Source organism: Ixodes scapularis, unplaced genomic scaffold, assembly GCF_016920785.2.
Source record: "Ixodes scapularis isolate PalLabHiFi unplaced genomic scaffold, ASM1692078v2 PGA_scaffold3__209_contigs__length_174095766, whole genome shotgun sequence".
Lineage (NCBI taxonomy): Eukaryota > Metazoa > Arthropoda > Arachnida > Ixodida > Ixodidae > Ixodes > Ixodes scapularis.
The window spans coordinates 29,780,207-29,805,703 of NW_024609868.1; the positions used below are offsets into that span (position 1 = coordinate 29,780,207).

At 45.0% G+C, this 25,497-nt stretch overlaps 1 protein-coding gene across 1 annotated transcript in view; it reads right to left on the bottom strand.

Annotated features, from left to right (window-relative positions):
- Positions 1 to 25,497, bottom strand: part of LOC120836735 (neutral ceramidase) — an 80,683-nt gene that overhangs the window by 9,057 nt on the left and 46,129 nt on the right. The window contains exons 2-13 of the mRNA XM_040205767.3: positions 20,932 to 21,075; positions 19,353 to 19,532; positions 11,741 to 11,868; positions 10,565 to 10,642; positions 6,843 to 6,963; positions 6,296 to 6,418; positions 5,322 to 5,408; positions 4,403 to 4,507; positions 4,183 to 4,264; positions 2,860 to 2,972; positions 979 to 1,073; positions 748 to 787 (exon numbers count right to left, since the gene is read on the bottom strand). Of these exons, the coding sequence (XP_040061701.1) occupies positions 748 to 787; positions 979 to 1,073; positions 2,860 to 2,972; positions 4,183 to 4,264; positions 4,403 to 4,507; positions 5,322 to 5,408; positions 6,296 to 6,418; positions 6,843 to 6,963; positions 10,565 to 10,642; positions 11,741 to 11,868; positions 19,353 to 19,532; positions 20,932 to 21,075 (1,296 nt within the window). The remainder of the gene's footprint in view (positions 1 to 747; positions 788 to 978; positions 1,074 to 2,859; positions 2,973 to 4,182; positions 4,265 to 4,402; positions 4,508 to 5,321; positions 5,409 to 6,295; positions 6,419 to 6,842; positions 6,964 to 10,564; positions 10,643 to 11,740; positions 11,869 to 19,352; positions 19,533 to 20,931; positions 21,076 to 25,497) is intronic.

Here is a 25,497-nt window from a genome sequence, read left to right on the forward strand (position 1 = left end):
TGTCTCTTTTCCCTTCTTCCTCCTTCCTTCCTGCAGTGCCTGCCCCATTAAATTCAACGGGAAAGCTGGACTGGGGCAGAGGTCACATGACAAAACCTTTTCACTAAATTTAGCGGGGAAACTGGATTGTGTGACGCTCCCAGCGTCCTGCTCATTCATGGTGCTCGTTCTCGTACAAAACAACCTATTAAATACATTCTGCGTTAAAATGAGTTGTTGCTTGTAGTGTCACTGACAAGATGAAAGCAGCAGGGAGGTCTTTCGGTGGATCTTTGTTCTGGCAAACTTGTGCATATGCATATACCCTCTTCCCTGACCCCCCTTCCGCTGTCGCACCTTTCTGAGGGCACCGTCCCACGCGACCAACATTGTCGGCACTTATCTTTGCACCTGTCTCGTCTTTTTCAAAGATCTTTTTTGAGTGCCGGTATAGTATGGAGCATAAAAAGTAATAAAAGCCGATACAGTGATACAATGCCGATGTGTTCCGATGGGTCGATGAACTTTGGACTGCCCTTCATTTGTAGTTTGCAGACGGCTCTTGTTACTAGAAAAAGGTCCATTGCCTCGAGCACCTTCGATAGCTCTCCGGCATTTCATAAACATCCAAAGTGCGCGCACAACCAATGCACGGCAGAAGACAATGCGATTGTGCTGGAGGTCGAATGTTCGGAAGAGACGCCTTGCCACTCTCGTCTCGTCAGCGACCATAGCGGAGGTTTGTCAGGGAGACAGAACGACACATACCTTCTCCACGGAAGCACGGAGTCTCCTTCCAGACATGGTTCTGCACATGAAATTGTTGTGAAAAAAAAAAAAAAGTTAGGAACATGCATTTTTCAGTGTCTTTTTCTGCGACAAGAGTTGTTCGAGTAAGAGCTTGTTCAATGATTGCAGCCCACAAAGCTGTAACAATTATTATAAAATTATGCACGAAAGGAAAACCGGGAGTCTGAGTGACCAAGTCAAGACACTCACGTGAATTCACCAGGGGCTCCAATTATGTACAGTTGGCCTATCTTCAAAAGTTGGGTGGGAATGATTGAGGCTACCCACGGATATGGAAATCTCATCTGCAACACAGGAAAATAGAGTAAACTCTCATTAATTCAAACTCGAGAAAGCCATGAATTTTGTTTGAATTATCAGAAAATCATCTAAATATTGCCACGCGTCGTGCTGTGTCAAGCCGCGAGCTGCGTAATGTTATCTATCCTCCTTTACGCACGCGCGCCATGAGTGCGCGCTTTTCGTTCATACGCTTATCGAGACGCCGCTCCTGAAACAGCACGTTGTTATTCGAAGATTCTAGAAAGTTCGATGAGCGGGTAAAAAGATAGCAGCCGGCCGACCGCTACTATTATTATTCTCTTCGCCGGCTACCGCCCACACTCGCCTCCCGCCGGTCTTTCTTTTCGGAGGGCACAAGTTCGCCTAATAAACCCTTTGTTTATGTTCTTTCAAGTTGTCTGAGTGACGTCGCCACGTGACAATATGATGCAAGATAAAATTAAGATTTTCCATATGAATGGTTACACATACAAAGCAGCTATTTGATGATTTCCTACATATAGGCCTACTGATTACAAGCAGGTATGCCACACAAGAAACATTTGTAAAATGTATGGCATAGGTTTATTTATCCCTCAAAAATGTTGTTTATCATGAACTCTAGACAGCACATGACAACTCAAAACAAAATGATGTTAGTTCCTCAGGCCGAGAAGTTTGAATGTGGACTATTAAGCGGGGGACATGAGTGACGAAAACGGGCACCGCGCGGCAGTTTTCATAGCAACTTGCACGGACGTTGTAACGTTGACCTATGCCATGCCGCCAAGTCACAACGTCCACGAAAGATTCTATGACAATTTTCGTGTGGTGCCCGTTTTTATTACTCATGTGTGCCCGCTTGAGCCCCATTGAGTGCGCTTCTCGCCTACCTCACCGGTGTACTGCGGAGAAGCAACACCCGCGGAAGCAAGCTCCGTGCGTGTTGCCTCTGCGGTGCACCGATACTCGGATAGAAGCACACTCAGCGGGGCCGCGAGAATAAAAAGCATGAATTACACGAAAACGTTCGAATTAAGCGGCTTATGAACACATAAGAGAACATAGAGGAACAATAAAATTTTAAAGTTTGTTTGAATTAACCAGAAGTATGAAATATCCGAGTTTGAATTACCGCGAGCCTACTGCATTCAACTGTTGAGGTGGTGCCAGGTCATTGCGTCAGAAACAATGTATCCGAGCAAGGTAAATTCGTACACAATCTAGATTAAATGTGCCGACAACCGCTGCTTGACCAGCACATCTGTAAAAGAAGGCTACTGGAAGGTGTGTGGAGCCAAGACCAATTTTGTATTGTTTCTTTGATTATTCGGATATTTCAACTTTTCTTAGGCTTAATAAAAATATCACTGGCGTCGCTTCACAGTCTAACGAAGAGATTGTGCCCCTCATACTGACAGCACCAGAAAGTAATTTTGTCAAGTGTCTTCCCAGGCTTTGGTGCATTTTGTCTATTTTCTTGCTCCAATACTACAGGTCTCTCTGGCCAACTGAACATGCATGACATCCTGTCCTGGGCACTGCAGCTGTGTTTTAGTATAGACTATAGAGCCAAAGTAGTAAACTATAGAGCCAAAGTTAAATTGACGATGGTCACCGACAACTTGAGAACTGCGGGGCGCGTCATTCAATACATCCATGCTTCTTGCTTCAGGAGTTCTTATTGGCTAGTGCCACAATCTCATTGGCTGCAGTCTGATAACAAGATTCTCGAGACCCACCACACCCTGCATTTCTCGAGTTGACAGCGAGTATAACACAAAGTTCTCTTCACTGAGTGGGACGTACCTCTCCCACAGGTAGCAGGATGGGCTTGGGGGAGTGACACTTGATGGCTTCTTTTGAAGGTTTGCCAATGAAATCCCGGACAAAGTTCCAGAATGGCGTTGATCGTGTAGTAGCTGCAGGGGAACAACATTTTGGAAAATCCGGTTCTTCATATAAAGTCAGTTATGCACCCCTCCTACCTTCCTTTTTTAAGGCATGTGGCTTTAACTGTCTAAGAAATATAGTGAGCAAGAAATTCAGCTCAAAGCTTCAGATAGGAAGCATTGGATTGCCAAAAAGCTTTTCTCATAAAAAAAAGGCGAATGTATTTTTTGGTTAGTCACCAGCAGGGACGGTTTTATGGGTCAGGCTTGGGGAGGGGGGGGGGGGGGGGCGGTAAACATTTGGCTGGGGGGGGGGAGGGGGGGGAGTCTGCAGAGATATGACGTTACAAATGAATTGTTGCCCAGATTTAATCTGTTGACCCAATATCTGCCATGTCACCGAAAGCTGACCTTTTAGCTAGTGTATATTAATTTTTCATAAACAGAAATGTTGACCTTGAGGGGCTTGGGGGGGGGGGGGGGGGTCATCGTCGTCATTGTGTTCCCCCTCCTCCCCTTCCCCCCCCCCCCCCCCCAAATCCACGCCTGATCACCAGTCGCTTTTTCATGCCACTCAGAAGCATCACTTTTTATTTCACTTTGTGCAATAAATTAATAAAAGCTTGCTTTGCCACTAAGCGCTCTGTTGTGTGTGTGTTAAGTGTTCTGGCAAGATGAGTCCAGGGTAAGGAGTGGGGAGGAGTATACAGGCAGAGTATAGGTATCTGAATAAATAACCCACTGCAAGCATATATGTGGCCCCAGGCACATAGCCAGGATTTTGTTTCGGGGGGTGGCCCGCCCATGACAAAATGCTGTTGAGGGGGAGGGGGGGAGAGAAGGCCCCAGCAAAATTGACGATTTCGAGGGGGGGGGGGGGGCTGGGCCCCATGCCCCCCCCCCCCCCCCCCCTGGCTACGTGCCTGTGTGGCCCTTAGTATTATATGGTAGTCCCTTCTTGTGCCATATATATGGCACGACTGTTATCATCAATGCACACTCCCAATTGGTGACACATACAACAATAAAAAATAAATTGAAAACAAAAGCCTGGAGATAAAGCTAAAATAAAAGCATGAAATGTCTCAATAAAAGTGTGTTTTGCACATTCACCACTTGCTGGACTTAACTTTTCATGAGTAGAATACATTAATTTTACCAAACACCCCGCTGCAAACACGTAAAACAATTGGTGCTGACATATTTCAGGCACATGCACGACGAAGGTTGGAAAACGCACATTGGGTGAAATCGAACTCGCCCGGGCCATCGGTTGTGCCTGCTGCGAAGCTGTATCCGAGTGCTGCGGTGCAGGTCGTGGTCTGCAATTGAATGTCAGCCTCCGTTTAGCTGGCAAACTCATTCCCATAAAATCCTCCATGCACACGCGCACACTTGGTGCCGCACATGCATTTGAGCCGAAGGAGTGCAAAATAGATTTCCAGCAGTTTGGCACACACCGGTTCGGCCTCGTTGTCGCCCACTTCGTATTTGCCCATGTTCACTGTCTGGTAAGCAACCTTTACCGAGCCAGAGAGCTTCTGCGACGCAGAATTGAACAGATCCTGCAAGAAACGGGAAAGTGTACACGTCAATATTGCTGTGAAGACAGAACAGATGTTGGATGTGCAGAGAGGTTATACGGACACTTGCCGTTGGGCGTTGATCAGTAACAAAAAAAAAAGAATAGGTATGATCATTTTGGCTGGAGTGACACTTTAAAATAAAGGTTATTTTTTCCAGAAGTTTTCACTTGCTAAATCATTCTTAAAGTCCAAAGTGAGTAATGCAACGGCACCCCGAACGTTTACTGAAGGCAGCACTAGCAGCCACATTGATAAACTATGGCAGCCGATTCAGCTAGAACTAACCCAGGACCGGGAAGCAAACCTCGTAAACGGTGTCAGTTTCAAAGAAAATATTTGTTTTGCAGCCGTTTACCTTAATTACCTAATCAGAACAGCATCTTTATTTGTTGCTCAGATTGCCGCAACTACGTAGGGTACTGTATCTTTAAAATCGGTCATTAACTATTCCCTCCATAAAATATGGTACTCTGGCTCTAACTGCACGTTGGACTTCATTTGCGAAACAGCCCAGCATCTTTTCATAAAAGAATCAAAGCTTGGTTGACTGCTCTTTATTAAGGAGACAACCATATTTCAAAAAGCCCTATTGACCCCAATCAAACCTTGTCTTTCTCATCTTTTTTTTTATTTTAGGGGAGAGGGTGGTGTTTCTTATTATTGTGCTTGTTCATGGGCACAATTAATTCATCTGCATATTTCAGAAATGTTCCCCAGATACCTCGTAAAAAACAAATTAGAGGTACTTCAATATTTCCAGAATTTACTCAGCGTACTCCGAAAGTAAGCTTACCAGGGCCTCGTGCATCTGACGCTGGCCAATAATTTTAGTGCTCTCAAACATGTCCTTGCCTGGCCCAAATGCAATGCATTTTTCATTCTGGAAAACAAGCAAAAGACATGAGAAGTATACTCTTTACCCGAGTACATTTTACCAGCGCATACGATCAAGCATTTATGCTTAAAAGGGACAACATAAAAATATTATCCAAACCCAGATGCTCAAACAGAAAACATGCATGCATAACTAGCGAAGTGCCAAAACCTGTAAAAATTGCCCAACTTGCAGTCCTAGAGAGGCTTCACCAAAGATAACCCCATTTCTCCATCAGGTGGCCATGAATATGCACCTCATTTGCATTTTTGCACCTCTCCCAGCCATTTACCATGCTTCTATGAAATGCACAGCAGACCCTCAGTCAGCGCTACCAGCTTGCATTCACACCTATTTGCAGAAATAATAAAAACAAATCCAACTCTCCGTGAGAAAGTTAGGATCAATTACCAATGCATGTGATCAAAACTGTGCTTCAATGGATGCCAGCTTTCTATGGCATGCATTCCGCAAGGACATAAGAACATCCATAGTAAACCCAAAACAGAGGAATAAAAAAAACAAAAAAAAAACAACAACAACAACAACAAAACACAGTTTTTATTATTCCTCTGTTTGGAGTTTACTATGAATGTCGTTCACCAGCTCGCCTGTGTCCTTTCCCCTTTCTTCACATAGGAACAGTTCCTGCAAAACAAGCGTTTTGTGTTTTCAAATATTAATTTGAGAGTTAAATTGAAGATTGAAAGTGGTGCTAGCTAAGATCAGTTAAGGGCTACGATGAGAGAATTTTGACCACTAGTCCCATAGTTCACCGCCGCAACACTGTTTGAATATTTGCTCAACTATAAAAAGTTTGCAAAATTCTAATTTTGTAAATTTAAATGTAAATGAACACACCGTGAAGAGAGTTTGTGAAGAGCGTGTCTTACCCTTCCATTGCAGGTGGATTTTTCGAAGTCGCAGGGACGTCCCGTGTCGATGCAGCGAGGACCTTTCAGGTTTGGAGAGACATCTCCTTCGTTGGACTGGGCAAAAGCAGCTATAAACGGTCCCTATAGAATGTTGTAAAAAAAAAAATCAATGCACAGCAATTACATTTGAACACCATGCAGAGACTACAAACAAAGAGTTAAAAATTGATTCACTACAACCTTGAAAAAATTATGTTTATTAAACTTTCTTTAAAAAAGCTTGGCTTACTTGACCCCAGAAATAACTCCATTTACCGATATAAAGCCGTTTAATGGAAAGCAGAAGTTGACAAATCAAATAAACTAGCTCCAGGAAACAATCCAGACACAACATTTATGGTCAATGTTTTGCTATTCTTTTTTTTTTTTAATTTTGAATTTTTTTATGAATTGTGAAAAATCTATATTTTGGCTATTGTACATTATCCGATTAAATGCCTAAAATTAAAAAGACTGATTTCATTAGTACTGACATGATTGTGTAAAAAAATAGGAGGCCCATCACCTTGCCAGGTAAACCGTTCCCATTCATCTTCTTCTCGAACATCATTTCAGCGTAGCCCTTGTTGTCACCACTGATCAGCTTATTGCTGTTGTTCATGCTGGTTGGGTGCACGGCAAACCAACTGAAAGACGGAGCGGAAAATATATACTGTATTTTCACGATTAGACTCCGTGAAATTTCACGTGTTTCGGCGTTGACTATCTACAGGTGTGAACTATGCGGAATTTTGTTGTTTTTCAATATCATTCATCATGACTAGTTAGACGAAACGAGTTTTGTGAATGAAAGAGTATGTTAAGGAAGAAAATGTACGATATACAGGCTCCTTTGTCAGCTATAATTCAGCGGATGTTTGTCCGACATCGTGTGTGGTGCCGAAGTGGGCGTCGCTTTCGTGGAAAAATTTGCGCCTCACAGCTATGGCTGGGCAGTATCGCGACACAAATGTATCTCAGTAGTATCTTAGAGATACTTTCAAGTATCTGTATCTCTGCATCGATGTACATTTAAAAAATGTATTTGTATCTCAGTAGTGAAATACATTTACAGTGTATTGCTTGTATCGCGATACTTTTCTAGACATAGGTACCTCGTTACATTTGTTGCCATTTTTACGATGAATAGAAAAGGTAAAAACATCTACTTGGGTGCAAGGTGCTTCAGAATTTATAACATGAGCCCACCCTATGATCCATCACAGTCACCAACGTTAAATAAAAAAAAACTGGTTTTAAGAAGGCTACTTGAAAGAGTAACAGAGTAAGCTCCTCCCACCAAGCTCTCCACTCTTTCCAATTTAGCAGAGCAAATGCTGTAAAGGAGTTGAGTGGAGAAAGGGTACGACTGTTTTCCGATGTCTGGCAAAGTATCACAACACAAGCGATACACTGTAAATGTATTTCGCTACTGAGATACTATTCCTTTTTCAAATGTATCTCAATACAGAGATACAGACACTCGTAAATATCTCTAAAAACTATCGCGATACATTTGTATCGCGATACTGCCTAACCCTGCTATAGGTGAATCGGAAGCATATAAGACGACATGAAATTACTGTATGGGCTCCCTACGGGAGCCAGAGTTGCACATCTGTTTTCCGCGTGTCGCCGCGCCGCTATTCGCTGAGATCCGATCACGTGAGGAGCAGACTCAAATGCCGTGCAGGAAAGTAGACGTTGAGCACGCCCCGGCGTACATTCCCCTGCTTTTGAGCGTGCTGCGTGCCTCGAACACACGGCGCCGCTATTCGCCAAATTCAGTCACGTGAAAAGCAGCTCAACATGCTGAGCAGGAAAGACGGCACCATGGGGATGAACACGCAACTCTGGCTCCCGTAGGGAGCCTATACAGGAATTTTAAGACGACAATATGAGGTTTGTCCTCTCAACAAAACAGGGTTTGTTTCGTGCAGACACCTTTTGTCAAGCATGGCAAGCAGTCTTTATCATTTAGTAACTATGTGGTTCATTGGGAATGACATGTTTTTTTTAGCGGCATTTTTGATAAATTAAAAAGTTTGAGGTAAGGGGTAAGTACATTAAATGACACAAAAAGATCAAAATTAAAGACGTTTATAATTCTCTGTAATACCAAATTAGAGTGCAGCTCTTGAGGAGGAGGAGGGGAAGGTATGCCCCCTTTTTCTCCTCCCCTCCTCTTCTCCTGCTCCCTTCCCATTTAGCTTCGCTGCTAAATTTAGCGGAAAAATTTTTGCTAAATTTCCCGCTAAATTTAGCAGGGAAACTGAATTGGTGTTAAGGTCACGTGACGTCAGTTTCCCCACTAAATTTAGCAAGAAACTTTTACGCTAAATTTAGCGGAGAACCTTCCCCGCTAAATTCAGCGGGAAAATTTCCCCGCAAAATTTAGCGGGAAAATTTTCACTAAATTTAGGAGGGAAACTGAATTTGTGTTGAGGTCACATGACGTCAATTTCCCGCTAAACTTAGCGGAACAATTTTCCCGCTAAATTTAGCGAGAAGATTTCCCCGCTGCCTTTAGCGGGAAAACGTCCCATAATGCAAGGCGCGGTTACGACGACGACGCTCAAATCGGAAACGGGCGTATAAGAGCTGCGCTCTAAAAAAAGGAGCGCAAGCCTAAATTTCCATTTGCATTCACCACGCCCTCTCCACGTAGTACCGTTCGGGAACAAAAGTAGTTCCCTGTATCTGTATTCCGTGGAATACTTTTTCAGTGCTTTTGCACAAGTATATCTCAGTATTTGTATTCTGGAAGACTTTTTGGAATATAACTGCCCAGCCCCGGCACCCAGCGCTCACTGAGTTCGGCTTTGCCGCATCACACGGTGCGCTGGAAGAAGCAACTCGCCCGGGTACTCCTCCCACCCCGTTTAACCGCGAACTCTTCAATGCTCCGTAGCGTATACGCACGATCCGATGTAGCCAGTCAAGCAGCGGCAAAAACGCATCGTCATGGCGCTTGTCGTCTTTGTGCCTTTGCTATCTCACCGGCTAGACCAATCTCACTCAGAAAAAAAAGAAAAAAAAAAGCGCAGGATTATGAGGCAATTGGTGTTGCGCATATCAGTTGAGTTGGAAATAGCAAACGCAAAACGCACTTTTGGCTCTGCTCGATGGGCTACATAGCGTCGTAGCGTCGGCTATGGGAGAAAACTGCTGGCATAGCACAAGATAAGGTAAAGCTCGATCGTTCCATAAAGCGCTGGCTGACCTTGAGGAGGTTTCCACAACGCCCACAAGCGAAACTTCGGCAAATGCGCCGTTGAAACGAAGGTTGCGGAGGGTGAATGAGAGGGACGTATGTTCACCGCAGCCGCAGTTGCGGCGTTACGTCCTTCACGCACCATGCCAAGGGCTTCGCACATCTACAGCAACCTTGACGCGCTACAAAAACCTTGCTGCAAACTGTTTTAGTACGTAAACACGGAGTGCTGCACTCGCGCCAGCCCGAGTCTGCGCATTCACATTTCTGCGACTCTACCGCTTTCCCGCGGTGCACACATGGGAATGCGGAGAAGCGCACCTCCAGGCCGGCTACCGCGCCCTCGCGGCGTGCCTTAGTGTACAGGTAAACAAGAAATGCGGCCTCGTTGTGGCTACTTTACTCCCCAATACTTTACATTCAAACTTTTTTTTTTTTTAAGTATCTTGTGTAACAACAAAGCTTAAGAACGGGCTAGTTTGTTTCGCACGATATTGACTAAAGCCGCGTTGGTACGCTATACATACCAACGTTTTCTTGTCTTCGTGTCATTTAGACACGGAGACAAGAAAACGCAGGACGTGCAGATATTTTATACGCAGCATAAAAAAAAAAAAAAAAAAAAAACGTATTTTGAGTAAAGTGCACATATAACAAAATGCGTATTAGCAAACATATTTCAGACTTCGTTGAGGAATTTAATCTTTGCTTCACGAACTTTAGGGTACAACTTCGACTCTGCCAAAACACAGACGCTAATCATAAAAGCGTTAAAGTAGGAAATATAACATTTTTAATACAATACTTTATGTTTTCGTCCCCTACTCTTGTCCCGCTTGTGAGTCAAAGATATAGACGGAGGATGATCCAAATATGGATCATCTTCTGTCTACGTCTTCGACTCACTCTCTACCATGCCGCATTTACTGTGAAATATATGAAATACGGCACGGTAGAGAGAGAGAGAGCTTTTAAATTTGAAGAGATGAACTCCCCCACCCGTAGATTACTATTTACAATGCAGTCAAACTTACTTTATCATTCCGATGGGATTATTCTGAAGGTCTGTGAATTTCAGCAAGAGCATCTTCGTGTCGGTATTGTTCTTGTATCTGCAAAATTATTTCCAAAGTTATGAGTGATCACGACTCTCAATGACGGTACTGCGCCCACCGGAATCGAACCGATCTTTTTTCCCGTGACGCGGTGCCTCTCCTGCCCTGTTTTACGAGGAATGACATTGTCCGTAAAAATAATGAAAAGTACAACTACCGTGCTGCTCATGATTTCTGTGGACGTGTTTGTTCTTCGCTAAACTCCCGAGGTCAAAGCAATTGCGAGCAAGAAGCCCGAAACCAAGGCCATCGTTCAAGCTGGCTGCCTAATTCAAGCACCCCAATATTCTCTTGCATGCACAGACCCAGATGGCGCCGATGTCGTCACCATCTTCAGCAAAGCTGGTATGGGCGCAAGTGGTCTCTCTTGCGCGCTAAGTGTGGACAACTATCTAGTTAATTACTTTGGTCATTTAGGGAGCTTTCCAGCGCGTTCATCGAATTGAAGACTATGTGCGCTGCGACGACTTGCACGCTCGGTAAATATGTATCTCTAGATAAGCAGTGGCGTAGCCAGGAATTGTTTTCGGGGAAGGGGGGGGGGGGGGGGGGTCAGGGTTCCCACAAACCGCCCCCCTGCCTACATTACTGCTAGATACACATTAAATAAATTTTGAAAGTTTCTATAATTATGGAATTCGGGGTGGGTCAAACCCTGCAACAGTTATGAAAAAAGGTCAAGAGTTGGGGACCTTGAACCTTCGATAGGGTCGGGTCGCGCCGTTTCTCAGCCGTATCGGGCTCGGGCGAGGCTCAGGTTGGTTCAGGCTAGGTTCAGGCCTAAAGCCGAATTGGGTAAGGTCGGGTCAAGCTTATCTAAAAATTTCAGTCTGGTCGGGTTCGAGCTATAGGTTCCAGCCTAAGATCGCGTAGGGTCAGGAGAGATCAGCTTGGGTCGGGTCCGGTCGGGTCAGATCGCGCGCACTTAGAAGTTTCGGTCGGGTCGGGTTCAAGCTAGGTTCTAGTCTACGATCTGGCTGAGTCAAGTCGGGTCCGGTCGGGTCGGGTCGGGTCGGGTCGGGTCGGGTCGGGTCGGGTCGGGTTGAACGCACCTAGACATTTTGGCCCTTGACACTACTCGTCGTCGCTACTCACTTGGCTTTCTCCTCGGCGGGGTTGGCTTCGTAGGCGGACGGGCTGCGATTAATGTTGGCATCCTCGAGGTCACCCTCGTTCCAGTAGATGTAGCCTTTTGTAATCCTTTTGTGGGCCCGCTCGATGCTCTGCGCAGTCGCAAGGAAGACAACAAGAAACAGAAATACGATCGCACTTGAACCTATAGAAAACAGGGACATCGTTTGCTCAATGTCGTGTTTACCTTCGTAACAAAAAAAAAAAAAAAAATATATATATATATATATATATATATTTTTTTTGATCGCCATGGGCATCTTCTTACTACACAGTCCGCTGTTCGTTGGCATTTTCGGTTTCATCCAAAGGTTGTTTTTAATAAAGTGCGGAACGACACTCCCCGTGACCGATACCATCAGAAGCTTTTGCATCGGCATCTATTCTTCAATCAAACTTGACAATTATTGGCAGTTCGACTTTATATATATATATATATATATCCGATGTTTGCTTTGGGCGCTGTGGACATATAAAGCCGAAGCCCTTCGAAGACCCGCTTTAAATGGCGACTATATAGGCCTGACATGTTCCGCCAGCCGTGAAACCACTTTCCTGCTGGTAGTAGAGACTACCGTCCGGTAGAACGTCGCAGAGCACTCACCGCCGTCAGTGTGCTCTTTTCACAAATGAACATTAGAACTGTTTTTAAATTCCGTTCTTAGCCTAGAGTCATCGAAGAATGGAATGCGCTACCCAGAAAATAAAGATACAGAAGAATCTCCATCTTGTATCTATGATGTCAATCATGTGTAACGTGTTCTTGTACTGATTTTTCTTGACACATGGCACGATGAAGGCATTTTCCTTATTGCGGGACTGTTAAGTTTATTCTTTGTTGGTGTTGTTCAGGTTTTTTCTCTATCTTTTTCTTTTGGAGAAAATATAACTCCGGGTTTTTCTCACAGTGAAAATAAACTACGCTTGACCCAACGCTGGGTTTGCACCCAAATGTAGCGCTAGCGGACGGAACCCAATGCCAAAGCCTCAGAACTTACCGTTATCTGATTAAAAAATCATAAACCAATTTCAGATTTTTTTTTTTTTTTTTCGAAATCGTCATTTAGCGCCACGTATTCTCGAGCCTCGTTCCATCTCCTTATTAAAATTTCTCTTTCCCCAAAACTCACTCGTAACTTCTGAATGAGATCAGGGTAACTCATGAAACTTGGACATCTGGGGCCCTAAACTCGTCAAACACAAAGTTAGAGCCGAAAGTTCGCGGTCGTCATCGAAAATGCTCACACTGGCGGCTCCCGGTCGCAGATCCTCAAACTAAACGTTAAACGATACGTACTTTCTTTTTGTTGTTGTTGTGAGAAGGGTCGCCGTTTTTATTTTGTCGCCTAACACCTTGTACTTTTATCTCCTTCCACCCCCAAAAGAAAAAAAAAAAAAAATGGAGGCAATTGTCAGCCCGCTTTTATTTCGTGCCCGTAAAAAATGTCAAGCTCGCAAATGTTCTTTTTTTTTTTTTTTTAGGTTATTAGAAATGGAGCCCTCCAGCTGCGCGCTAGTTGGTCGTGAAGATCCGTAAACGTGCACGTTCGAAGAGGGAAGTAGCGAGTTTTAGCATAGACCGCTTTCGTACGCCCGCTCCGCACTCCGGAGGTGCACAATCGCCACAGCGCAGGCACGGCCGCTCTAAGCTTGAGCGTTGTCCGCGGCGCACGCGCGATTAGGCAGGCTCGGAGCGGAACGTGAAAACGAGCTACACTACAGCTCCCTATGATACTTTAAGTGACAGCCTTAAAGGGGCCCTGCAATCCTTTTTAAGCGTCTACCATCGATTATCTTGTATATACAGGTGCTTGTAAACAACGCGTTTGTTCGCTCTCATTTTGTGAGCACCACGTTAAGATTGGTGCGTTGGACTGTCCGTATGCTGAGAGACATCGCCTTCGCGCGGCTTGAAGTTTTCTACAGAGGAGGTAACTACGAGAGGAACAAAAATTACTTCTATAGTGCAGCTCAGCTATAGCGTGTCGAGGGTATTTAGAAATCCTAGCTCCGTATGGTCTGTATACACACAAATATTTCTACATTTCTACTTAGACCTCGAACTCGGAACAAAATCACGACCAGCGATGCGAGCGACTGGACGGTACAAGAGAAAATTACCACGAAATCTCGAGTATTAGCCACGATCATGTATTGAATATTTTACATCGAGGTAGAGCTGCCACATAAGCCTTAGCCATTCACCAGTTTCTCTTTCCTTTTTTTTCTTCAAATACTCATCGTATGCGCGTGCTCGATTATGGAGTACTTTCCTCCAAAGCAATCGGCTCGAGCGCTCTGGAAGAAGTACTTTACTATTTTCCCCCAAAAGTATACGGCCCGCCCTGGAAGAGTACTTTCCCCCCAAAAGCCCATGGCTGCGCAGCGGGGAAGCGAGCCGCGCAAGATCGCGATGTCCATTAAGGGTCTTAATAGGTGGGAACAGCGCAGGAAAAAACCGACGAAGGACGAGTAGAAGAAGTGCACAGGGGTGTCCAAACAGGACACTACAAAACCCGCGACTCCGACAAATGGTGAAAATTGAAGCGGACGCTTCTATTTTTACGGGCTGTCGGAGTCGTGAAAATGTTTGCAGGAGCGGTGAAAATTTTTACGATCACGACTGCTCTCCTCTTCACATTGACGTCACACGCCACCTGCGTCTGTCTCACATCGCCAACGCCCTCGCGTACCGCCGTCGCCTCGGCTCGAAGGCCAAGGAGGTCCGGCTTCGGGTGGATTTGGGATATTCCTGCGTCGAAGGGTGCGTTTCGCCCGCCTCGGATCTGCTTTCTTTGTCGAGATTCACTTTCGTCGTGATGGCGTCCGATGCGGTTCCGTATTGTGAGCGGAGGCCTTGAGCGATTGACCGACAGCCAACAGAGCGTGTGAGTGGCTCTCCGGACCCACGTGATGAGCAGAGCAAGGCCGCCGTGGAGGAAGCGAGGGGGAGATTTGAGGGTAATTTCCCTCCGACGGCCGGAAGCGGATCGCGGCAGAGCGCGGCACGATTTGCTGGAGTCGCGGGTTTTGTAGTGTCCTGTTTGGACACCCAGGCGGGCACTACTTCCTCACAGCACATGTATGTACAGCAGTGATTACACATTTGAAAGTGTCTGCTTTAAGCGAAATCGCGCGCACCACGTGTGTTGTTGCAATTTGTCGTGTCTTCGGCGAACTAGAAACGTTACATTCGCACAACTTTGCCGAGGCTATTTATAGTCTTGAAATTAGACGTTCCGCGCACGTGGCACGGGAGAGATGGCCGCTTCGCAAATCGGAATTCTCTGGCGGTAGTGGGCTCTTCCGAATTCAGACTTTTAACGCTTGTCGGAATTTAGTTCAGAGGATGAGAGCACACCGTTTCATTGGAGAAGCTCCGTAAAGGTACCTCAGGTTCGGAATCTCAAATTGCCGGAATGATGTCGCAGAAGCGGACGCGCCAAAATGAAACTGAATGGAAAAAAGGTGCCGACTTTTCCTACATTTCCCCTTGATGCTTCAAAATCTCAACAACTTGCAAGCACCGTACGTGATCCCGCTGGATAATTGAGGAAAAAACCTGCGGATGGACCCTTTCTGACGCGCTGGAATCGCCGTTAGCCCGTCTTCCAGTGCCTCGACGAGTGCGACGCCGTAGGCGGCGGCGCCACAACCAAATAAATACAAATTTTGCGTAAAAAAAAAAGTCAGATTTATATTATTTAGGTCAAAATTACATGATTTAATCACTGCCTAAAAATAGTAGTTTTTTTTTTCTCACTACTTTTTTTAGACATTGTCGGCTGATTGATTATTCAATCCACCCAAAGAGGATGTTTTCAGATGAGTTCAGCCGACCATGTTCAATAACCATTTGTAATTTTGACGAAAAAAAATTTGTTTGTTGATATATATATATATATATATATATATATATATATATATATATATATATTTCTTTTTTTTTTAATTTTTATTGAACAATTTAGAAGCGCACGCCCTGCGTCCGAAGCGCCTTCTGCGGATTGCGCAATGTTGGCGTTTCGGGCACCTCCCCAAAAGCAACTGTTTCGCCTACGGGTCTAAAAATATATATATATATTTTTTTTTTTTTTTTTCACAAAATACGTGTAGAAAGTATTGATCCCAAGTACGGTATATACTACGGAGTAACACCGTCGTTAGTCTGCAATGAAAAATCGCAAACACGGCACATTGCGCAATAATGCTTAACTGATTACTTTGTTTTTTATTCGCAACTATAAACGTTAAGATTTTTAGACTTCGCTGTGTGTTGCCCTGTATTTTATTAATCGTTGCACTAAATATCGTTGTTCTGGTACACTCTAACAAAAGCCCTTGCGTTCACTTTCCCGCAAAACACTCGGAGAGCCAATCACCGCAAATTACGGCGACAGCTCAGCGAATGACAATGCCGAAACATATGTTTAGATAAAAAAAAAACGCAGTCTGAGTTGTGACAACTCAGACTGCGTTTTTTGGTCTAAACATATGTTTCGGCATCGTCATTCGCTGAGCTATCTCCGTAAGTTGCGGTGATTGGCTCTCCGAGTGCTGTGCGGGAAAGTGGATGCACTGGCTTTTTTTAGAGTGTAAGAGGGACAAATTTAAGAGGATCCCGCAAATTTGACAAAATACGATTTTTTTTTTTGAAAATAAATATTAAAAAAGGCCATCTTCGATTTTTTTTTTGTACTCTTCCAATTCCAATTTAATGGTATGCACTAACATCAGAAAATACGTGTTGCACTATTTTGTGTCGTTAATGCTATAAAGCGAGAAATCTGCCCAGACTGAAGCTACCGCAGTGCCGTACAGACCCATAGTTCACGAGTTCATCATTTTTACGGAGCGTAAAAATGTTCGGGAGTGGTCAGAAAGAAACAAATTGACAACACAGAGGCGGACGGTGTTCCTGAAGTGAGAATTGAGTACGCGAAGAGAAGGAAGCAAAATTTGCCCGCAGCTAGATTTCGAACTAATAAACCATATTCAGTTTCTTAAATTATATATTTTTTTATTAAAAAACAACAACAACTGAAGCTGCCGGCGCCTCCACGCGGAAATCAAGCCACCGTAACGGTGAGCCGCAGGAAACACAGAGACGTGCACAGAGACGCTACACACCGACTACTGAAAACAGTCCCCGCGAAGCATGCGGTATATGATAGCGCCTCTCGCTTGCTTATTCCCGTGTGCGCATTTTCTGCGACTCTAGTACAGAAACGCACGCAGATTTGTGACTTTAAGACAACCGTCCGCCTCATCTATGGGTAACAAACAAGCCCATTATTTGACCAGATTTCTCGCTTTATAACCCCAAAAACACAAAAATAATGCAACCTGTGCTTCCAGATTCTGTTAGTACATATTATTAAGCTTAAATGGGAAGACTTTTAAGAAAAATCGAAGGTGGACTATTTTTAATTAATTTAGAATATTTAATAAACTGGTCCCATTTGAGCGTTTTTTTTTATTTGTCCCACTAATGAGGATAACAATACTTAGCTGAAAGAGTAACAAAATACAGCGCAACACGCGAGCAGTTGTAAAGTCTTAGCGTTTACAGGTGTGAGGAAAAAAGGTAAGCATTATTGCGCAATGTGCCGAGTCTGCGATTTTTCTTCGCGAACTAACGAAGTCATTCCTCCGTAGTAAATACTTAGGATCAAACCTTCCTGTGCGTATTTTGTCAGTAAAAAAACTTGGAGGACACCTAAGCTTCTTCTTTAAAGGACCGGTTCAACGATATTCAATTGGAATGTTTTTCACTCTACACGAGCTTACTGGCACTAGTGGGACTCAAGGATACTCACACGGAACGCCACTGGCCAAGAAACTCCTTTGTTGCGGTGTAATTTCAAGGACAAAAGCGATCATTTTCATTCAGTCTCTTATTTGCAAAATTTGATGACGTAACGTGGGGATCGCGGTACACTTAAGTGACGATATTTGAATGCGGTTCATAGATTGGACCCGAGCATTGCGTGGGCACTCGACTTGGGCTCGTGATAATTGCTAGCTCGAGAAGCATTCGGGTAGTGACCCGTGTCCAATCGCTGCAACGACGACAACAGCGGAGCCATAACAATGTCTGGAACTCAGCGCGTGTCCTGCGCTTTGCCAACCCCAGCGCGTGGCTATGATCAACATTGGCGGCATATAATCGGCTCCAGATCACGTGGCCGCTTGTTCTGGCTGTGAGTTGAGGGGGTGAACGCTGCTCGTTCTTCTTAAATTTTTTTCTGGGACTTCTATTGCGTGGGGTGAAGAACGAACGCGTGTTTCATAGGTCATTAACGTTAGGGATCCGTTTTAAGCGGTATTTGCGCAAGGTACAAAAATTGTTGCATCGCTCCTTTAAAGGGGCGATGCAACGATTTTTGTACTTTGCGCAAATACCTCATAGAAAGGATCCCTGACGTTAATGACCTATGAAACACGCGTTCGTTTTTCACCTCACGCGCAATAGAAGTTCCAGAAAAAAATTAAAGAAAAACGAACAGCGTTTACCCCCTCAACTCGCAGCCAGTACAAGCGGCCACGTGATCTGGAGCCGATTATATGCCGCCAATGTTGATCATAGCCACGCGCCGGGGTTGGCTAAAGTAGGTTTGGCAAGGCACAGGACACGATCTGAGCTCAAGACATTGTTATGGTTCGCCTATTGTTGTCATTGCGGCGATTAGACATGGGCCACTACCCGAATACTTCTCAAGCTACCGATTACCACGAGCCCAAATCGAGTGCCCACGCAATGCTCGATTCGAATCTATGAGCCGCCTTCAAATATCGTCACTGAGTGGTACTGCGACTGCCCAGCTACGTTATCAAGTTTTGCGAAGGAGAGATTGAAAACGCTCGCTTTTGTCCTTGAAATTACACCGCAACAAAATGAAAAAACATTCCAATTGAATATCGTTGCACCGCCCCTTAAAGAGCGGAACGAGGCAGCGTTATTGGTCACCGTTCGCATCGCCTTCTCATTCGCCGTGCAAGCGTGCCTTGTGTGGCCTATCTGTAGCGTATCGCGCTCGCAACCGAAAGGTCGTGGGTTCCAATCCCGCCTAAAATAGTCAAAGTTTCCTTTAAGGCAAATGAATTGGTACTTTATAAAGTGAAATCATTTGAGACATGCGGCGACCTTTAATTCGCATTACATGTCATGTTTTTTAATCACTTTCATTCCACGCGCGACGTCAAGTTTCACGTGAGCGTTGTGGGTTGTTTGAAATTCCCGCGCGAGGTCATGTGGCTGTGACGTCATGAGCCTATCGAACAATCCGAATTCGCGTCGCAGCCGGTTCTTCTAGTTCTGCCACGCCACCGAGGCCGGCTTTTCTGCGACAGAGCTCCTTAACGCTATCACGTTAATATTTTTAGACCCGTAGACGCAACAGTTGTCTTGGGGGACGTGCCTGAAATGCCAACTTTGCGCAATGCGCAGAAAGCGCTTCGGAATGAAAACGTGCTTCTAAACTTTTTTTTTCCGCCAATACTTTTTTTTTTTTTCCTCGCAAAACATAAGTCGGTTTTGTTTTGATAAATTTTGATGGGCGGGGACGGCGTGTACCCTGACGATGCCGGTGACTTGGAGGTCTTCCGCCTGCTTGATGAAGCCCTGCGTGAGCAGGTTGTACAGCAGGTACTGCATGAAGCCTCCCGCCGACGAGTGCGTGTGCGTCGCCGTCAGCAACACGTTGTCCTCGCGGTACAGGTCCTGGCCGAACTGCTTCTGCAGCTGCGCCACCACCTACAGACACACCACGCAGGTATTGGTTAATGCCAGGCAAACAAAATTAATATGGACGGGGGGGGGGGGGGGGGGGGGGGAGGGGAGATATTTCTGCAAGACCTGTCGCCTTACTCTAACGAGAACAGAAAAAGGAAAGTCGGGACCGTCGGACACTTATGGTGTTCGCAAAATGAAAACTTTAACGGGGCGTCGCTATAAAAGAACGAACCTTTCAATAGAAAAGCCCTGCGTATACGCGCGCAGGGGGGGGGGGGGGGGGGGGGGGGGGATATTTATGCAAGGCCTGTCGCCTTAAAGTCGGGACAGTCGGACATTTATGGTGTTCGCAAAATGACAGCTTTAACGGGGCGTCGCTATAAAAGAATGAACCTTAAAAGCCCTGCGTATACGCGCGCAGCCTTCCACCTAGCGACTGATTACCACATTTTTTGGCGGCAACAAGAACGTAAGAACATCCGTGTTTTGAACTGTTCACTGCCGCACGAAACGTGCAGCGCTATCCACAACTTATAGATGGCCTTGCACCATTCGATTGCTTCCAATGTGGTCTGTGATAGGATGTTCCAAATTTTATTTTACAGCATGAGATGCTTTGTAACGCTAACTCGAATCCCAAAATTTTGTCCGTCCATCCGTCCGTCCGTGCATTTTCCCCTAAATCTAGCGGAGAAAGTAGCGTCACGTTACGTCACGTGACCTGTACATCTCGAGGAATTTGACGGCACGTGACCTATGTCAACTCAGTTTCCCCGCTAAAATTTAGCAGGAAAATTCACCTTTTTGTGGCCAAAACATCAATTCAGTTTCCCCGCTAAATTTAGCGGGAAATCGACGTCACGTGACCAATACACCATCTAAGTTACCCGCTAAATTTAGAGGGAAAATACACGCCACGCGACACTCGTGCATTAGATGAGTTTGAAGGTAAAGGTCGCTGTCCATTTTTGTCCTCTTCTTAGCTTCCAAAGAAGCTCTACACATTCGCCACAGGGTGCCTTTTTTATACGGTTAAGGGCGAAGTTCCGTTATAATGGCATTCGTCCCTGCGCACCTGGGGACTTCAATGGCGTCGTCCCACCAGAGACACAGACAACAAACATCACTAGCAGACGTAAAAAATACAAATTTACGAAACCTTTTTTTTTTTTTGCGTCACTTTTGAGAGTTATTGACTGAACAGAAGACAACGTAAACGAGCAGTACTGCGCACGGTTGTTGGCGTCGCCAAAAATGCTGATTTGGTATTCTAGCAGCGCCCTCTAACAAGCGCGACGCTAGCAGGCGACAACGCCAAGACGAACGGGCCTGCCGCTTTGTGACGGCGCCGCTAACAACGACGTCACGTGGAGGCCTCCTCTTTTAAAATGCTATCGACTGGATGTGCTCTCAAGCATACCTGCGTCTTGACGATGTCGGAGACCATGCCGGAATCGATGTTGACGATGACCACCCTCGAGGTTCCGTCGCCGATGATGAAGGCTCGGCTGTAGACGCGGAAGTGGATGCCCGCTGTCACCTGGCCCGACTTGGCGTAGCCCAGCTGCGGGAGAAAAGGAAGTCGTCACTTTAAACTTTAAAGCTTGAAATGCTCTTTAACGGCGACCCCCCGATGATATCCCAAAGTTTTGTCCGTCTGGACATTTTAAACTTATTAAAGAGGAAATAGAAGTCACGTGAACTATACCCCGATTTAGTCTCCACGTTAAGTTTATCTGTGAGATTCACGTGACTTATATACGCCAGTTTAGTTTCCCTGCTGAATTTAGCGGGTAAATTGATACAGATATGGTTCGTCTTCACTCCCCGAAACGACTCCTTTAGATGTCATTTTAATACCCCTGTCAGACGGGCACGTTAAATGAGATTTAAACAAAATGAGACTACAGCTCGGCCAATCCGCGTGTTTAATGCGCCACGTGCAGAGCCAGAATCACGACTTGATTCGCCGAGCGGTGAATGGAATTCGATAAAAATGACATTTACTTTCCCGTCTGACAGGGGTATTAAACGATCGCTCCTCAAATTATGCGTATCATGCGTTATAGAACTTTAAATTTAAAAATCGATACCACTGTTTGTTTGTTTTTTTCTTTTCTACGAGCGGTTTTTACACCGGGAGTTTTCTCACACCCAGGGGTGCTTTTGGTTTGTCCATGGGGCCTAGCCCAGGGGTGGCCAAAGTGACATGGGGTGGGAGCCGCATACGAAACTACAAAGATTCAAAGCGCCGCAGGAAGAAAAAAAAAAGGGGGGGATTACCTTTAACAAGGAACGAAATGGGGGAAAGATTCCTTTCCAAAGGGGACAAGTATAATTGTCGACTACAACTAACAACCCTAGACAGCAGAACGTTTCTTCAACCGCTGAGCAAAAATGAATGAATGGTTCCCTAGCCAGCCACAGCTCCAGACGTCCGTTTTGCGTATACGGTTCGAAGTTACAATAAAGGAAACAGGGTCACTGGACACACCTATGTGTCGAAAAGCAGCCCAGGTGTATGTACGTATGTACTAAAAAAATGCACAAACAGATTTTTTTTTTTTTTTTTTTTGGGGGGGGGGGGGGGGGGGCACAGGAGGGGAAAGAGGGGTGCGCTTACTAGGGAGCCCCGAGTTGCACTTGGACCAACAAAAAAAAACCGCATGCGGCTCGCGAGCCGCAGTTTGGATATCCCGACCTAGCAATAAAGGCTGTCAAAACTGCTTATTCATGCCCTAGTCCCACTAGAGCGACTAGAGCGAGTCCGTCGGTTCGTCGGGGACGGATTGACGGACTCGTCTTTTCTCCAGCATTCGCTTTGTTAAAGTGAAAAGAGTGGAGGGCTTTATGGGAGGAGCTTGTCCTGCTATTCTCAGTGATGTGATTAGCCTAAGCCGTTTTGGAGCACCTTTTGGAGCAGCCAAAAGGGTGTTTTGGAGCAGAAAAATTGGCCTTTGGAGCAGCCAAAACAGTGTTCCGGAGAAGCAAAAGTGGCTTTTGGAGCAGATATTCTTAGAAAAATAAACATATTCGTTTTAAGTGCTGGACGAACGAAGGACACTTCGCTCGCCGCAATAAACAAATTATGGTCAAGTTAGACCACCTGGGAGTCTTTCAACATGTAACTGAAATGACAATGACATGACACATTTTGCAATGCTTTCGTTAAATTATACATATATGTACCGTTATAGATAAAAAAGAAACAAACAGGACATATTAAAATGTATTTGAAAATGACCAGCTTATTAGTAAATATCACAGCATTAGGTTGACTACCATAGTTATATGATATAATAAATGGAAGCTGTCTCCAACTGATGATACACGTAACTACTGCAGTACAATGCGAAATTGTACACAAGACAAAGGTGCATTAAGACTAGTGGGTGCTTTTCTTTTTACCTTTCGAAACTTTCTACAACGCTGCTGCAAGCCTCACTTTGCCTTTGGCTAGTAATGAATTCCCACTTTCAATGTCTCCAAAGAGACATTGAGACATCCCACAACTGAACAGTGCTGTGGGCGTTGCCGAGCAATTCCGAAAAACCGCTTGCCACCATTTTACTGGTCCCCGACGTGCCAGATTTTCGTCAAAAGTAAGCGAACGTAAAACAATGGGTTGCAAGCGTCTCGGCTAGTGCTTCTGTCGTGCAGTCATGTTCGCATGCACATGAGGGCAACTTCGGCAGGCTTGCATTTGCACGTGCTTCGTCGCGCGAGCGGAGATGGCTGTTCGATCGAAACAGACACCATGCCACTCCGCTCCGTCGCCAACTGGTCCCCAAAATTGTATGCAAAGTATAATTGTTCAGCATACGACAAAAAACTGTCCAGCGGCACGTGCTTGCCAGGCCGGCAGGCGAGGCACAAGCTAAACACACAGAAAAAAAGAACCTGAGCGAGTCAGGTCAAAACAAGACCTCGCGAGTCAGGGTCAAAAAGTACTTGGAGCGCTTTGTACAATGACTGAGGCACTGAAGCGTCAACTCATGCCCGCGTCAATCTTTGAATTTTCTTTTTTTTTTTTTTTTTTTTTTTTAAAGCGCGAGACGAGACACATTAATGACGAGAGCGTGAAACGAGAGGTGGCAGGAAAAACTATGCAGCCCGGATGGACGAATGATAGAGGGTACTTTTTGTTGAACGGCCGCTTGCGCTACCTAGCTCACACATGCTCAATTACGGTACTCAGTTTAGTTCCGGTTTTAAAAGACGACCAAAATTGGTCTTTTGGCGCAGGCTTGGCGCAGATCACCCATAATTTGGCAAAATGTAGCAGGATGTAGCAGGGTTAGCCCCTTGGCGCAGTTTGGCACAATTGGCGCAGCAATCACATCACTGTATTCTTGACCTGTAACAGGCCATGGTGTTCCACGTTGCAAAGCAGCCGAGTCTTTAAAGGCCCGTTCACACTCTTGCGACCTCTTAAAACTGGGTTCCTTAAAACCTCTTACAACGAGAGGACACACTGGCGCCATCTATTGGGTAGCAGCGTAAACTTGGCGGTCCAGCATATTTTCTATTTCTCTCGCGCATTATCCTTTCTTTCTTGGCTCGGAAAACTTTTGTCAACGCTAAAAGCGAGCCTTTCTTATAGGTATTACGCACGTTTGACCCCGGAAATCCCACAAAACCTTCGCTCTTGTGAAATGCGGCTGCAGGGTCACCGCATAGAGGGCGCAGCAATGCCAGTCTGTTCCCTCGTCCTAAGAAATTTTAAGAAGTTTTAACAGATCTCGTCTCTCTCGGTCGTACTCGGTTGCAAGGGTGTGAACGGGCCTTTAGGGACGCCCAGATATTTCCTAAAAAAGAGATTTCGTGCTATTCGATTTTTGTAAAATAACCGCTTTGCCAGTGCCGTCTTTAGCTTTCATTATTGCATACAACTGCTTCGAGTTTATACCCAGCGGGACTATAGGATTTAAATTACTACCATTTAGCCAACGGGCTGGAATTTTTTCCATACAACTAGAGACCAAGCACACAATCGTTATTTACTATGTCCCTGAATAAACTCGGGATGTATCCGAATTCAACGTGTCACGAACGAAATTCTTTTCGTATGGTAGTTCTTTCTTTCCTGACGATTTTTATAGCAGAATTGCAAGAAAATACCTGTGTCTTAACGGTAAGTAAGACGACAGGATCCTCGATCCGAAAGAAAACGGGTTAGTGCGAAATAGGTTAAAACGTCATAAGAGTAAAGTTGCGCTTCCAGTGGGAATGAATGCACAACAAGAGGCCATTATTTATAACGCATGCAGCGGTCGAGGCATGAGGACGGAAGCTCGCAGCCACGGGGCACAATTGCGGGCCACGTCCCAGAGAGTCGCGGGCCGCGTGTTTGAGACCTTACACCATACGATGTTTCAACGTAATATGTATTTTTTTTTTTTTATTTAAAAATATATGTGAAACCTATGTTCTTGGGAAGAGCATTCAGCTATACACCTTTTCCACAAGAAGGCAGCCATCTTATATGTCGTCACTTCTGGTATGCGGTAAAACATCGTTTTGATCTCGCCACGTGGTTAGAAGGTGTTCACGAAAAATGCGTGATTATCATACATTCTTGTTTTGCCTCACCTATATTTTCTCGCGAATTCCAGGTTGAAACGTTTTAATGTTTGTTCGTACCGCATACCAGATACAGAACCCACGTGACTGAAAAGGACAGGAAACAGAAGGCGTTTTATATTTGAAGGCTGTAGCTAATTTTCTTTCGGAGCTATAGATTTTTGAAGACCGAGGCGTGGAGATCGCCAAGGTTTGCTAAGGTACTTCGCACAGACGTAAATTTCACACCGAAACATGCACGTAGTAATAATTTGTTATACTTATTTTATTAAAGGCTTACAACATGTACGCATAGTATTAAAAATTTAAAATTTCTATGCAAAAGGAAAAGTTTTCGAAACACGTCAAATAATCACGTTTTAGAGACATTTTCACGCATTATTTATCAACGAACTACTTAATA